The 16,697-nt window shown below is 35.9% G+C and overlaps 1 protein-coding gene across 3 annotated transcripts in view; it reads left to right on the forward strand.

Annotated features, from left to right (window-relative positions):
* snca (synuclein alpha) overlaps window positions 1–16,697 on the forward strand; it is a 65,600-nt gene that overhangs the window by 11,725 nt on the left and 37,178 nt on the right. For all 3 annotated transcript variants that reach the window (NM_001097407.1, XM_031897325.1, XM_031897353.1), the window contains 2 exon segments: window positions 2,200–2,241; window positions 5,901–6,037. In NM_001097407.1, the coding sequence (NP_001090876.1) occupies window positions 2,200–2,241; window positions 5,901–6,037 (179 nt within the window).

Here is a 16,697-nt window from a genome sequence, read left to right on the forward strand (position 1 = left end):
TATTACATATGTGCACACAAGAAATGTGATTTAACTTTTTTCACCAGATGCTATCTTCTCTGACTTTAGTGGAAAAATAAAACACATAATACAGTTCTGCTGAAATTTATGGTCAAATTCCTAAGAGAAGCAATATAGTTGCATGCATGTGTAAGTGTATATCTATAAGCATGTGTGAAAGTAAATAGTATATACAACACCCTTGTCACACAACAAGATTGAGGAGCTGTTCTGGTAACTTTAGGTCACTTATTTGACAATAGATGACCTTTATCTAAGCTATTGCATTTTGAGTTAGCTAATTGCCTTTTGTTATCCTTAGGGGACAAAATAATTAACATGGTCGAAGACATGGCTCTGTTTTTAAGCACTGTACTATGCTTCATTCTACACACACATGTTTAATAGGTTATAACATAGAGATCAATGTTCCCATAGTATAGCTAATAAAAAAATTGTAGATTTTAAAAAATTTATATATTGATAGTTGCATTAATAACTACTAATCTTTGAACTCCATGGTATCAGAGAAAAAATATTAGGTTCTTAGGTAAGTGCACAGAGCACACACCCTTAATGAGAGCTGAAACATCTCTGTATGCATACACAGTCAACAAATGGGTTTCTACTTGTCCAGTAACCCATAACAATCAGCAAATATTTTACTGGTCAGTTCTTAAAAAAACAAAGATTTAGTTGCTAAGGGTTATTATATTAGCCCAATGAGTTAATTACTATGAGTTGAAAAACCCTACCCCATAAGAACATATGTTACTGAATAGTTGAGAGAACCATCCCAAAGATCTCAGATCTCAAAAGTCTCTAAACTCTTAAGAGTAAACATTTCTATAATTGCATATGTATAAACCTAGCAACCCCAAATTGTGAATATGTTAACAATTAAAACATATAAAAGCAAAACAGTTAATGAGTAGATTTAGGCTTTTTGTTGTAGTTAAGCATGGTCTTATTAATACAGGTATAGGTACAGGTCTTTTATCTGGAATGCTTGAGACCTGTGGTTTTCTGGATAAGGGAAATTTCTGTAATTTGGATCTCCATAACTTAAGTCTGTTAAAAATAACTGAAGTTTTAAAGAAACCCAATAGGCTTGTTGTGCCATCAATATAGATTTATGCAGCTTAGTTAGCATCAAGTACAAGGTACTGTTTATTATTACAACTAAAAAAGAAATTATTTTTTAAAAATCAGAATTATTTGCTTAAAATGGATTTTGGGGAAGATGACCTTTCCATAATTTGGAATTATGGAGAACAGTTTTTCAGGAATAAGGGATGCCATACCTCTATAGTAAAGCAATAATCTCAAAATGAATGTGAAAGTAAATGAATATTTTCAACTAAGAGCACTGCACTGAAATATAATTTGAAATTGGCTGCTTGTAAAAAAATGTTCTTGATCTGAACCATATTTGAAACAAAGTTATTAGCTATACTAATTATTCAGCTATCAAGAAGATCATCAGGTGATCCAGCTTCCACAAATTGTACAACTGCATCCACTTAAAATGATTCAGGCAATCTTTCTCATGCAGTGTATACTTCCAGGCCTTGTCTGTTGGTTGTTTCCCACTTTCCCACTTTGGAGGGGGCCACTCAACGGTGTTCACACTGTGCACTTATCTATAAACTGAATGACTATTTGTCATAATGAACATTAGTAATTATTAATGCAACTACCAACACATAACATATCCTACTGATTGCCTATGCATTGATCACATTTCATAGATGTTCTAATGATCTTCTAAAGAAATATTGTGTTGATACTTCCAAAGTGGGTTTGATCAATATCACTATTATATTATTATATCAATATTAGTCAGATTCATTAGAAGAAACATAACATTAACCGTATCCTTTTTTTGGGGGATGCAATACCTCATACAAGTGAATCTTTTGGAGGTTGAGTTATCAAATCCCTGAAGGCTTGCCAATGTTTCATTCAATCAAATGATAGCTAGGAATCCTGAAGGAAACTTGAAGAATTCCTTATTTAATCATTAATAAATCTTCCTCTTAATTTCCAATGGACTCCAAGCTTCGATTGTGCATTTTGAGTTGCCATGCCTTCACTGCTATGTGTATAAATAACATAATATTAAAAAAAAACAGGAATTAATAGCAATCTTTTTTTTTTCAATTCTATTGATAAACCTACTTCTCTTTTTATCTTAAGGTTCAAAAACAAAGGAAGGTGTTGTACATGGAGTAACAACAGGTAGGTTCAACTGTAAATTAAAATCATTTTTTAAAAAAAAAAATCAAATATTAACTCAACATCATGTAACCATGTAGAAAATACAGTAAATCTAATCTAAATGCATTCAAGGAATAAATGTATTTTGGAACCAATGACTAAATGAATAAAATATCGCACAAAATGCAGAAATATACTACCCATGTATAATTTAGTATGGTATTGCCAAGGGGTGTATTACAGTGCTTTCTTTACAAACATTTTTAGATTGTAGCAGATCTAAAACATAAAAAAAGTCATTGCTAAGTTAACTTTTATTAGGCCTACTGTAAGCAAAAAGGTGTTTTTTGGACACAATTATTATGTGTGCATCTGTATTTTTAAACATTAAATGAGTTCCATGCTCAGGATATACATCTAAAATGTACTCTGTATTAAGTACCTGAAAAATTGCTGTGCCTTATATATTCAAACAAAGCAATGTTTCACAAAATGTGGATATAGCACAAATGACAGCAACCGTGGATTCAGAGCAGTTTGAACTTTAATGCAAGACCTAATGTCCATCAATACATCCTTACTCAAGTGTCCTTTTGTGCCCTGCAAAATGTCAACATTATAAAAAATGACATCTTCAGGACACCTTGGTAGATAAAATCAATATCTATGCCCTATAAATAACAATGCCTTACAAATACAGAATATTGTAAAGGTTCATCTGAGCTATTTTCTGAAATGAATGTTTCCATGCACTTAAGTAGAAAATCAACTACCTTTTGAGTAGTTTTCTAAGCTTCTACATTTCAGCTCACCTTGTTGTAGTTTATAAGCTGCCCTTTGTTGTAGTTTATAAGCTGCCCTTTGTGTCTGTGTATGGTATGTCACGTGGAACAACTCACTTCTTGGGGGGGGCTCTCAACTCAGATTCAGGAACCTGCTCCCGGCTTGCTCCTTATGATGATGCTTTGGATATTATGTACAGATCCCATTAAAATATAATATTTGACCACTCATCCCCATACAGGCTGAAAGGCTTTAATAGTTATGGCTGTCATAGGGCTATTATTGAAGAGCTTACCAAAAGCGGTGCAAAATATTACATTATGTTTTAACCCACTTCATCTTAAGATCCACTAAAGATTTTTCCAAAACCATGACTCATTCTCAGCTTATTTTAACCAACCAGTTATACCAATTGTTTTAGGGTTTGTATTATGATGAGAATGAACTGGAATAATGGATGAGAAACTGGGATCGCATGGAAGGTGTATTTTGACTGAACATAATTAAAAATGTCCTAAAATAAATTTAATCTAATAAAGTCTTGAGCCTATGTTCTGGGTAGTCTAAATGACAAATTATGGTGGTCAGTGTATTAAATATTACTATATGAAAATGCAATTAATATCAATCAAATGTGTCCTCACTCAGGACAACAGTATTGTTCTTTTTCTGCATACAGCAGACTTAAAGGAACAGTAACACCAAAAAATGAAAGTGTATAAAAGTAACTAAAATATAATGTGCTGCTGCCCTGCACTGGTAAAAGTTGTGTGTTTACTTCAGAAAGTCTACTATAATTTATATAAATAAGCTGCTATGTAGCCATGGAGGCAGCCATTCAAAGGAGAAAAGGCACAGGCACATAGCAGATAACAGATAAAACACTATTGTATTCTACAGAACCTATCTGTTATCTGCTATGCAACCTGTGCCTTTTCTCCTTTTTTCCAGCCTGAATGGCTGCCCCCTTGGCTACACAGCAGCTTATTATATAAACTATAGTAGTGTTACTGTAGCAAACACACCAGCTGTACCAGTGCAGGGCAACAGTGCATTATATTTTTATTACTTTAAAGCTCTTTCATTTTTTGGTGTTACTGTTCCTTTAATTACCAAGCAGTGGCAAAAGTGCAGTGGGAGCACATCTGTCTGGTTTAACATTTGCCTCTCAACCCATGTTTTGTGAGACATTTACACAAAATGCATACAAAACCAAGCAAATGTTTTACTGAATTAGTTTTAATCATAGATTGTAAATGGACACCCCCTTTTATTATAAAGCCATTATCATAATTGTAATGTCATTATTATCAAAGCTTTATAAGTGTTTTACTGTGCTATTTTCTGTCTCATAAGAGGATCTGATTTCACATATTTATATATAAAGCAGGCTTATCTCTTTCACTCTCTTTGTTCAAACAGCCACCGTTATCTCCAAGCAGCAGTGTAGTAAATATTAATGAGACTTTTGGATAAAGGGTAAATGATCTTGCTTTGTCTTTTGTGACAGTGGCTCTCATTCTGTGTATCTAGAATCTCAGCCAAAAGCAAGATTTGCCCTTTTCTTTTTCCAGAATGGCAATAAAATAATCACACGGGGAAAGCTGTGTTCTGAGTGTTAAATAAAAATTTAGAGAATACTGAATTCTAAAGCTGGCCATACACGGGCGATGTCGCCAAGCGAGCGGATCTTCACCCGATATCCCCACCTACGGGTGGGCGATATCGGGGAGGCATGTAGGCGAATTCGATCGTTTGGCCCTGGGCCAAACGATCGAATTCTACACGTGGCAATGGGGCAGTCGGTTCGGGGACCACATGAACGAGCCGATGCGGTCTCCGATCCGACTGGATTTTCTAACTTGCCCAATCGATATCTGGCCAATTTCAGGCCAGATATCGGTCGGCCAGGCCCCTCGGTTCTGCCCCTACACGGGCAGATAAGCTGCCGAATCGGTCCAAGGGGCCGATATCGGCAGCTATAATTGGCCCATGGATGGGGACCTTAAGGCTAATGTCCTACAGCAGATTAGTTGGCTGCGATAAATTTCTGCTACTGTGGGCAACTAATCTTCCCAAAAAACCTTTTCACTGGCAATAAAGGGAATCACCGGTGGAAAGCCCTACGCATTGCTTAGTTTTTCCGTAGTGGCACAAAGTTGCCTGCAGAAAGGAAACTTTTGAAGCGAGACTAATCTCCCCGCGGGACATTAGCCTAAAGGTTTTAAGACTTTACAAGCTAAATGCATTCAGAAACACATGCTCTATTATTTTTGGTTAAAGGAAAACTATACCCCCAGAATGAAAACATAACCAACAGATAGTTTATATTATGTTAAGTGATCAATTAAAAAATCTTGCCAAACTGGAATATATATATCAGCAAATATTGCCCTTTTCCATCCTTTCCCTTGAGCCACCATTTTGTGACATGCGGAGCAGTGGGGAGAGGTCCCTATTGGTCAATATGGGAGCAAATTTCAGAATTTCAGTGTGGCGGGCGTACCCCTAAATTGTTGCTGCCCTAGGCCAGGCCTTTGTAGCCTCGCCACAAATCCGGTCCTGCTTGTTTGTGAATCCTATGATCCTAGGAGGTGGCCCTTAATTCTTAAAATGGCAATTTTCTAATTAGGAGTACCTAATAGCACATACTACTACAAAAGTATATTTTTATGGTTTATTTGGGTGAAGCAGGGTTTTACATATGAGCTTGTTTATGCATTTTATTTTTATAGAGACCTACATTGTTTGGGGGTATTCTGCATTGCTAAAAGAAACATAAATGTGGGCACAGAATACTATTGCCTAATTATTTGCTTTTTTCCATATTTCATTTTTATGAACCAAACATCTTATAGAGCATGAGCATTGAATTTTGTTTGTTTATTGTACATCAGTTGCTGAAAAGACCAAAGAGCAGGTGTCTAATGTTGGTGGAGCAGTAGTCACAGGAGTAACTGCAGTTGCACAAAAGACAGTTGAAGGAGCCGGAAATATTGCTGCAGCAACAGGACTGGTAAAGAAGGATCAAAAGGTAAATGCTTTTTTAAATTTATTATATATTATGTAGTCTTTGAAAGACTTAAGTTCCCATATGTAATAAAACTCGAAACTTTCGTATGAACGATCCAAGCATTAGCCTTTTTAGGTCAATACAAACTTCGAAGGAATATGTGCAGCAGCTATTAGGCTATTCTTTTTCCTTTCTTATTGCTAAGTAAAACAGAGCAAAATATAAACTGAACACTTGTGATGGGCAAAATAGTTTGCCTGGCATGGATTCATGGGGAATTTCGCCTTTGGTGGATTGTTTAGTGAAACGAGCGTCAAAATTCGGCCCGGGAAAATTCGGCGCACATAAAAAGTGATGTGTGTCAAAAACACGCATCAAAAAATGATGCGCGCAACAAATTGTTTTTGAGCGCGACATTTTTGCCATTTCGTGAATCTTTTAAAAGATTTGCAACAATCAAACAAAACCGGATTCGCTCATCACTACTGAAAAAATTAGGGAATCAGCAAATACAGTGATTGAATCAGAGATAAATGTTAATTAGTCATTAAAAAATAAAATAAAATTATTATAATTAAATACATTTTAATAAGTATAAATGATCATTTAAAAAACTCAACACATAATACTTTTTAATGCTGTAGTATTGCAATTGATTGGTCTGAGTGTCTGTATCAGATAAAAATATACATGCTCAATGAAGCATACTTATCAAAATGTTTTTGCTAAAATCAATATACTGTATGGTGATTGATATTAATTCACATCTGTGTTTAATTGCAAAATTTATATATTTACTAACTAATGGATTAACTCAGTTGGCTTCTTTACCATTATAGGGGCAAATTAGCTTAAGCACAGTTATCCATAGCAACCAAAGAGACTTTTTCATGGACTTGCAGTTGACTGAATAAAGCTAAATTCTGAGTGGTTTCTATGGATTACTGTGCTGACACAAGGAAGTGATACTAATTGTGTTAATGAATTCAGATGTAAGTATGTAAAATATTACAAATGCATGAGATGTGAAAAGAATCACAGGGATCTGATTAATCAAATATGTTAAATTCATCATGTTCCATTTTAAGCCTTTTAAGAGTAGATTCTGTAGAAGCTTTTTTACTAGAATTTTGAGATAAATCTGATAACCTTAGATGGTGATTTTATGTATGATCTGCAAGCACTAGAATCATGTACTTAGATTGTTCCTTTGTCTGAGGGTATGGGTTGCTACACTCTTATATGTTGCCTTTACAATTTCAAGCTGGGAAACTAAACTAAACTTAAAACTAAAAATATCTATTTATTTATGAGTTCATCAGTCTTTTCTATGTGCTACTATATCATGCCTAATCTGGAAATCTCTGACATCACATAGTTTAGTGGTAGTCAGACTTATGCAGACTTAAGGTGGCCATACACGTTACAAGTACGATCTTTAAGAAAGATTGTTTGTACCCTCCACTAACGTTCAGAGCTGAATCATCAGATATGGTGGTAGAAAGAGTAGGAATTCTACCCCATTAGACGATTCAGCCCTAAAAGCATGCCTTTGGTTGGATGCCTTCAACCGTGCCTGATCAAAATCTTCTGTTCCGCCCAACCGATTGATGAGGTGACTGATATCCAAGGCTTTTGCCATATTAGTCGCCTGGTCAATACACTATACAGGCACCATATATTGTACGAAACCTCGTTTCTGTGCATGTATGGGCAGCTTGACCTATGTAAAGTGCAAAATAATTGAAACACTGAAACACAACTGATGGAGGTATTACATCTATACACAGTTGAACCTACTTCACTGAATAAGGTACAGGTATAGGACCCATTATCCAGAATGCTCGGGATACCATACCTTAAGTCTATTAAAAAATCAATAAAACATTAATTAAACCCCATAGGATTGTTTTGCATCCAATAAGGATTATTTATATCTTAGCTGGGATCAGTTACAAGGTACTGTTTTATTACTACAGAGAAAAAGGAAATCAGTTTTAAAATTCTATATTATTTGATTAAAATGGAGTCTATGGGAGATGGGCTTTCTGTAATTCTGAGCTTTCTGGATAATGAGTTTCTGGATAAGGGATCCCATACCTGTACAAGGTTCAGAGCACAGGAATTATTATCACATGCCTAAAGAAGAAGGTTTTTTTCCAATTAATACTTTGTGAGTTGTACCTACACATGCAATTGGCTCACACTTGTTGATTTAGGTCTGCTATTACTTATACGGAATGTTGGAAGGCCATAATGTTGTCATACAATGTAGTCTGTAGAGCCAAAGGAGAGTGTGGTGGCCAATAAAATATCCTGTACTGCATTCTAGAAGAAAAACCCAAAATGATAAGCCTACTATAGAAGCAATGTAGACGAGCAAAAGACTTTAAATTAAACAAAACTATTCTAGTGTTGACAGAGAATAGTATGTGTGTCTTTGGTGCTCATATGAGATCTGTTAACTGAAATCTTTGGGGCCTTTTGGTTTTCTAAAATTGTAATTTGGAACCCTGTTCCTTAAAGTGATACTGACACTAAAAAATCACAAAAAAATCTTAATGTACATTAAAGGAGAAGGAAAGGCAAAGTCACTTGGGGGTGCCAAAATGTTAGGCACCCCCAAGTGACTTAAATCACCTACCTTTTACCCCGGACTGGTGCCCCTGTTCGGAGAGAACAGCACCAGCCCGGGGTAGCAGCGATCGCTTCCTCCTTCCTGTTCGCTCACATGCATGCGCAGTAGAGTGAAAAGCCGAACTTTAACAGAGAAGTCGGCTTTTCACTATTGCGCATGCGCCTGTCGTGGGGCCCCGGCAAAACGAAGCAGGAAGGAGGAAGCGCATCGCTACAGGTACCCCGGGCTGGGGCGGTTTTCTCCTAACGGGCACCAGCCCGGGGTACAAGGTAAGCGATTAAAGTCACTTGGGGGTGCCTAACATTTTGGCACCCCCAAGTGACTTAGCCTTTCCTTGTCCTTTAAAAGTCATCTATAGGTCATAGTTACATCAAGTTCAACTCTTCCAAGTAAACCCAGCACACACAAACCTATACTGACCTATCTATCTATGTTGATTGTTTTGCACTGAAAACTGACTGTTTTGCCAACCTGACTGTCCCTTCTCAAGCTGTCAATAATAGCTTCTAATGCTAAGGGACTAATGCAACATAAATATGGCAGCCCTTTTATAGAGGAACCCGGGGGATATAATAGGTGATATAAAAGCACCAGGCAAATACTTTAAACGCAAATTTATAAAAGCATGAAAAGACAATGTTAGGATAGATGTAAAACAGGTTTAATTTCTGGTGTCAATATCTTTTTAAGGCTACAAAAATACATCTAAACACAAAAAACAGTAAGATTCTTTTGCAACCAACATGAATTTTTTCAGCTTAGTTACTATTAAGTGCACAATAGTAGAAAACCAAAAACAGGTTTGCTGCAAACTATTTATTGTGGGTAGTGGTGACACAACATGTTTTGGGTCAATACCCTTTTTTCCTGTTTTTGGATTTCTACAATTGTATTTGGTTGCAACACAGAGCAACAACTAGATGCTAAAGCTTTTTTTCACAAGTACAGGTATCGGACCCCTTATCCGGAAACCCATTATCCAGAAAGTTCCAAATTACGGAAAGCCCGTCTCCCATAGACTCCATTTTAACCAAATAATTCCGAATTTTAAAACTGATTTCCTTTTTCTCTGTAGTAATAAAACAGTACCTTGTAATTGATCCCAACTAATATATAAATAATCCTTATTGGATGCAAAACAATCCTATTGGGTTTAACTAATGTTTTATTGATTTTTTTAGTAGACTTAAGGTATCGAGATCCAAATTACGGAAAGACCCCTTATCCGGAATACCCTTGGTGCTGAGCATTCTGGATAACAGGTCCTATACCTGTATTTTATACAAAGTTCATGGACAATTTTTATTTATTAAGTGCACAACACTGTTTTATTATTATTATTATTAACTGTTTACCTAAATAGAATACTTGCCTTGCCTCTCATTCTCCCGCTTTCTGGTTAGTGGATTTCTGGATTGTAGATCCCATACCTGTATCTGTGAAATAATGACCTATTTGACAGTGCACTACAATGCCTAATTATTAGATGTATCTTTAATGAGCAAAGTTTATGTTTGTTATAATATTACTGTCAAATACATTTTAACGTAAAACAACAGAAATAAATAAGAATGGCGATCAGCTGCTGAGAAGGACTATAGCTGCTTCTGTATTTGTTCATTAAAGTGGGAGCTTCCATGTCAGTTAGCTAGAACGAAAGGTAATGTAAACATTAAGCTGTTTTTAAGCACTAGATGGCATTATTCCACTGATGTTTACAGGAACACTGTAAATTATTAAAATTGTAAAAATTATTTGCTGAAGTATGCATACTACAGGGTAATCCTACTGTTTGCTATTTGATGGTATCTTTCTGTAGGGTCTATAAACAGGCTTATTGTTGTTGCTTAATTTCCTGCTAGCTTTTTTTAAGGACACTATCACCCTACAGGAGGTTTTGCAAGAGATATGGAAGGTCAAATAACGAATGCTAGTTAAAACAATGAACTGAAAATGTATTAATAATTTAATTTCTAAATGAACCAGTAACACCAAGAAATGAAATTCACTAAATGTAATTTTAAGTGGCAATTAACATTTATGTCTTTTTCATCAGTGTGTTTCCCATAATAACATGTGTAAAAAATCTTTAAGTTTCTTTCTCTCTGCCAAATGGGACTTTCTAAAAGCAGTCTATAAAAAGCCATTGAAAACACTGTTTTGTAATATATACATCACTGCATGCATATTTAAAAAAGGTTTTTCTGTTAATTTTACATGGCTTTTGGTGCTCAGTTAGAATATAGATAGATCTATATCTAGATAGATAGATAGATAGATAGATAGATAGAGGCAAGGCTCCTCTGCACTCACCTATTATCACCTATCTGTGTACTAAGCTACTAGAAAAAGCAATCAAAAATGAAAAATTATTGGTGAACTTTGTATAAAGTACTTACGAAAAATGCTTTAGCTCCTAGTTGTTGCTCTGTGCTGCAACCAAATACAACTGCAAAAATCCAAAAATAGGAAAAAAAGCTCCAGCAGATTAACTGCAAAACATTTATTATGGGTAGTGGTAACACGACATGTTTCGGGTTAATACCCTTTATCAAGTGTACAAAGACCATAACCATGTGATCTCATTTAAAGCCAAATTGACCTATGACCCACCAAGCACACAGCATTTCAGGAAACTTTCTTAAAGTGATAGTATAATAAGTTAACAAGTTAAACATAAGTGAAGGGTCATTATATAATATACCTTGTGTAAAAAATGCTATAGTTAAATATGGTAATGTTTCATTATACATTAACATTAAAGTGATAGTGCAGCAATTAGCATAAATAATGCCACAATGTGCATAGATTTGTTTAGGTTTGTTAAAATAGCATAAAAGGTAATAATTTATAAGATAATCAAAAACAAGTGCAAAGTGAATAAAGCATACAGTCCAAATACTAAGTCCGTAAGTGTTGATCCAATGTCCTTGGAAATCCATTAAAAACAGTTCCATAAAAGAGGAAGGGAGGTCCAGTTGAACCGAATCCACAAGAAACACTCCTGGGGGCCACTGCACGTTTACACGTGTCTAACCACACCAATGATAGGAAACTGCCCATACAGGGCCTATCCAGGGTAATGTAATCCTTTATATATTGAAATTGCCTATACATGTTTAAATGCAACATTTTCAAATCATTTACGTATAAATTATTGTTGCGAAATGGATACAATAAGCTGCAAAATATGCAAAAAGTTACTAATGAAGTATTACTTTTAACAGGCCAGCCTTATTATATATCTCTATCTCCTGTAATAGGTGACTCACCCATACCAATTTTTTTATTTTTATACAGCAGGAAATCCGTGTTTCGCAACGGCTAGCAGGCTAACTTTATTCACCTGAAAAATAGAGTGGACAATACATAATTGAACCTACAGGAAACAGAGTAAACTATATTGTTCATTCATACCTCTGGGCATGACACAGTCTAGGCGCCTTATCCACCTAGCCTCTCTTTGTAATAGCAGCTTCTTCCAATCCCCACCTCTTACAGGTTTTTGTACCACCTCCAACACTTTCCATTTTAACTGACAGGCACTGTGCTTATTATCAATAAAGTGCCGTGACACAGATGTATCCGTGTAAGAATCCTTCTTAAAATTCCGAATATAGTTCTTATGCTCTTTTATACGTGTATTAACCGGACGGAAGGTTTTTCCCACGTATAGCATTCCGCACGGGCACTTTAATACATATATCACAAACTTGCTCTTACAAGTGGCATATGCTTTTAAAGGGATTTCCACTCCACTTAGTGGATGGTGTATGTTAGACCCCTTAATAATGGAACTGCAGCAATTGCATTCCATACATGGAAAAGTGCCTATCTTAGGTTTGCCTTCAAACAATGTCTTTGTACTAAATGATTGTGTTGGACATAAGATGTCCTTAAGAGACGAACCTCTTTTATACGCAAACCTAGGAAGCTTGCTGAATAAACTGCCATGTTTTGTATCTGATTGTAATATGGGCCAGTACTTTCTAATCACATTTTCTATTTTCCGGCTTTTCTTATCAAATTTCCCCACAAAAGTCATTCTATTGTCATTACAAATATGAGATTTAGGCTTTAATAATTGCTCACGAGGCAACTTACCAACCTCATTAGCGACATGTTCTAATTTTTGTTTGGGGTAACCCCTATCCATAAAACGCTTTGTCAAATCATTAGCAGCATCTCTATACAAAGAGTCATTAGAAGCGATTTTCCTTGCCCGAATATACTGACCCTTAGGTATTGCTTTCAATGTAAGGGGGTGGTGGCAGCTCCTGATATGCAAAAGGTTATTCCTATCCATTTTTTTGCGATATAGCCCTGTGACTAGTTTATTACCATCCAATTTAATGTTGACGTCAAGAAAATTAATCTCAGTAGTAGAGGTCTCAAAAGTGAATTTAACCGTTGGGTGTGATTTATTTGCTTCAGATACCATTTGCTCAAATTTACCAATCGGACCAACCCATAAAATTAAGGTATCATCCACATACCTGAAATACTGTTTAATATATGGTAAATAGGTCTTGTTAAGAAACAATTTTTTCTCCAACTCATAAACAAAAAGGTTGGCAAGGGATGGCGCGACCGCTGACCCCATTGACGTGCCTTGTTGCTGCCAGAAAAATTGCCCATCGTACATGAAATAGTTTTTCTTTAACACTATTTCAAGGCAGTCCAGAATAAAGTAAATCAGGGCATTAGATAAATTTGTATCCAATAGTGCGTTTTCCACACAACTTAGAGCCTCCTCCTGTGGTATTGATGTAAAAAGGCTTTCAATATCAATACTACAGAGGATAATGTCACCTTCCAATGGACCCAAAGCATTCAATTTATTTAATAAATCGGTAGTATCTTTAAGGCAGGTGGGTAAATTGCTGACCAATTTTTGCAAGTGAAAATCAACAAATTTAGAAAGTGGTTCAAGGACTGAACCCACACCTGACACAATTGGTCTACCTGGAGGATTAATTAAAGTTTTATGAATCTTGGGCAGTATATATAATAATGGAATTTTAGGAAATTCTGTAGTAAGAAAATCCCTGGTACTCTTATCAATAGTGCCCATAAGGAATGCATCATAAACCATTGTATCTATAGTATTTTTAATCTTACCCGTGGGATCTGAGTCTATAGTACAATAGTGCCCCTGGATATTCAATAACCGCATTACTTCTTCATTATATTTGTCTCTATCTAGGACCACCACCGCTCCCCCCTTATCTGCCTTTTTAATTATAATGTTGTGGTTATTTTTGAGAGTAATCAGTGCATGTCGTTCCCTTTTAGTGAGATTGGGGTGATATTTGGTTCCTATATCATTATCCCAAATATCTTTAACTTCATTAGTTACCACTTTGACAAAAGTATCCAAAGACACACTTGTAACATCAGGTAAATAATTACTTTTCTTTGTACCTGATTATTTCACTGAATTTTTTGATTGGGAAGTAGACTTTTTTAGGTTTATTAGATCCCTTAAGATAAAAATGTGTTTTACTGAGACCCAAACAGGGACCCAGGTCCAATATCCGGGTCTTAAAAAGAAAAGTAATTATTTACCTGATGTTACAAGTGTGTCTTTGGATACTTTTGTCAAAGTGGTAACTAATGAAGTTAAAGATATTTGGGATAATGATATAGGAACCAAATATCACCCCAATCTCACTAAAAGGGAACGACATGCACTGATTACTCTCAAAAATAACCACAACATTATAATTAAAAAGGCAGATAAGGGGGGAGCGGTGGTGGTCCTAGATAGAGACAAATATAATGAAGAAGTAATGCGGTTATTGAATATCCAGGGGCACTATTGTACTATAGACTCAGATCCCACGGGTAAGATTAAAAATACTATAGATACAATGGTTTATGATGCATTCCTTATGGGCACTATTGATAAGAGTACCAGGGATTTTCTTACTACAGAATTTCCTAAAATTCCATTATTATATATACTGCCCAAGATTCATAAAACTTTAATTAATCCTCCAGGTAGACCAATTGTGTCAGGTGTGGGTTCAGTCCTTGAACCACTTTCTAAATTTGTTGATTTTCACTTGCAAAAATTGGTCAGCAATTTACCCACCTGCCTTAAAGATACTACCGATTTATTAAATAAATTGAATGCTTTGGGTCCATTGGAAGGTGACATTATCCTCTGTAGTATTGATATTGAAAGCCTTTTTACATCAATACCACAGGAGGAGGCTCTAAGTTGTGTGGAAAACGCACTATTGGATACAAATTTATCTAATGCCCTGATTTACTTTATTCTGGACTGCCTTGAAATAGTGTTAAAGAAAAACTATTTCATGTACGATGGGCAATTTTTCTGGCAGCAACAAGGCACGTCAATGGGGTCAGCGGTCGCGCCATCCCTTGCCAACCTTTTTGTTTATGAGTTGGAGAAAAAATTGTTTCTTAACAAGACCTATTTACCATATATTAAACAGTATTTCAGGTATGTGGATGATACCTTAATTTTATGGGTTGGTCCGATTGGTAAATTTGAGCAAATGGTATCTGAAGCAAATAAATCACACCCAACGGTTAAATTCACTTTTGAGACCTCTACTACTGAGATTAATTTTCTTGACGTCAACATTAAATTGGATGGTAATAAACTAGTCACAGGGCTATATCGCAAAAAAATGGATAGGAATAACCTTTTGCATATCAGGAGCTGCCACCACCCCCTTACATTGAAAGCAATACCTAAGGGTCAGTATATTCGGGCAAGGAAAATCGCTTCTAATGACTCTTTGTATAGAGATGCTGCTAATGATTTGACAAAGCGTTTTATGGATAGGGGTTACCCCAAACAAAAATTAGAACATGTCGCTAATGAGGTTGGTAAGTTGCCTCGTGAGCAATTATTAAAGCCTAAATCTCATATTTGTAATGACAATAGAATGACTTTTGTGGGGAAATTTGATAAGAAAAGCCGGAAAATAGAAAATGTGATTAGAAAGTACTGGCCCATATTACAATCAGATACAAAACATGGCAGTTTATTCAGCAAGCTTCCTAGGTTTGCGTATAAAAGAGGTTCGTCTCTTAAGGACATCTTATGTCCAACACAATCATTTAGTACAAAGACATTGTTTGAAGGCAAACCTAAGATAGGCACTTTTCCATGTATGGAATGCAATTGCTGCAGTTCCATTATTAAGGGGTCTAACATACACCATCCACTAAGTGGAGTGGAAATCCCTTTAAAAGCATATGCCACTTGTAAGAGCAAGTTTGTGATATATGTATTAAAGTGCCCGTGCGGAATGCTATACGTGGGAAAAACCTTCCGTCCGGTTAATACACGTATAAAAGAGCATAAGAACTATATTCGGAATTTTAAGAAGGATTCTTACACGGATACATCTGTGTCACGGCACTTTATTGATAATAAGCACAGTGCCTGTCAGTTAAAATGGAAAGTGTTGGAGGTGGTACAAAAACCTGTAAGAGGTGGGGATTGGAAGAAGCTGCTATTACAAAGAGAGGCTAGGTGGATAAGGCGCCTAGACTGTGTCATGCCCAGAGGTATGAATGAACAATATAGTTTACTCTGTTTCCTGTAGGTTCAATTATGTATTGTCCACTCTATTTTTCAGGTGAATAAAGTTAGCCTGCTAGCCGTTGCGAAACACGGATTTCCTGCTGTATAAAAATAAAAAAATTGGTATGGGTGAGTCACCTATTACAGGAGATAGAGATATATAATAAGGCTGGCCTGTTAAAAGTAATACTTCATTAGTAACTTTTTGCATATTTTGCAGCTTATTGTATCCATTTCGCAACAATAATTTATACGTAAATGATTTGAAAATGTTGCATTTAAACATGTATAGGCAATTTCAATATATAAAGGATTACATTACCCTGGATAGGCCCTGTATGGGCAGTTTCCTATCATTGGTGTGGTTAGACACGTGTAAACGTGCAGTGGCCCCCAGGAGTGTTTCTTGTGGATTCGGTTCAACTGGACCTCCCTTCCTCTTTTATGGAACTGTTTTTAATGGATTTCCAAGGACA

This window comes from Xenopus tropicalis, chromosome 1 (genome assembly GCF_000004195.4).
Source record: "Xenopus tropicalis strain Nigerian chromosome 1, UCB_Xtro_10.0, whole genome shotgun sequence".
NCBI classification, from domain to species: Eukaryota; Metazoa; Chordata; class Amphibia; order Anura; family Pipidae; genus Xenopus; species Xenopus tropicalis.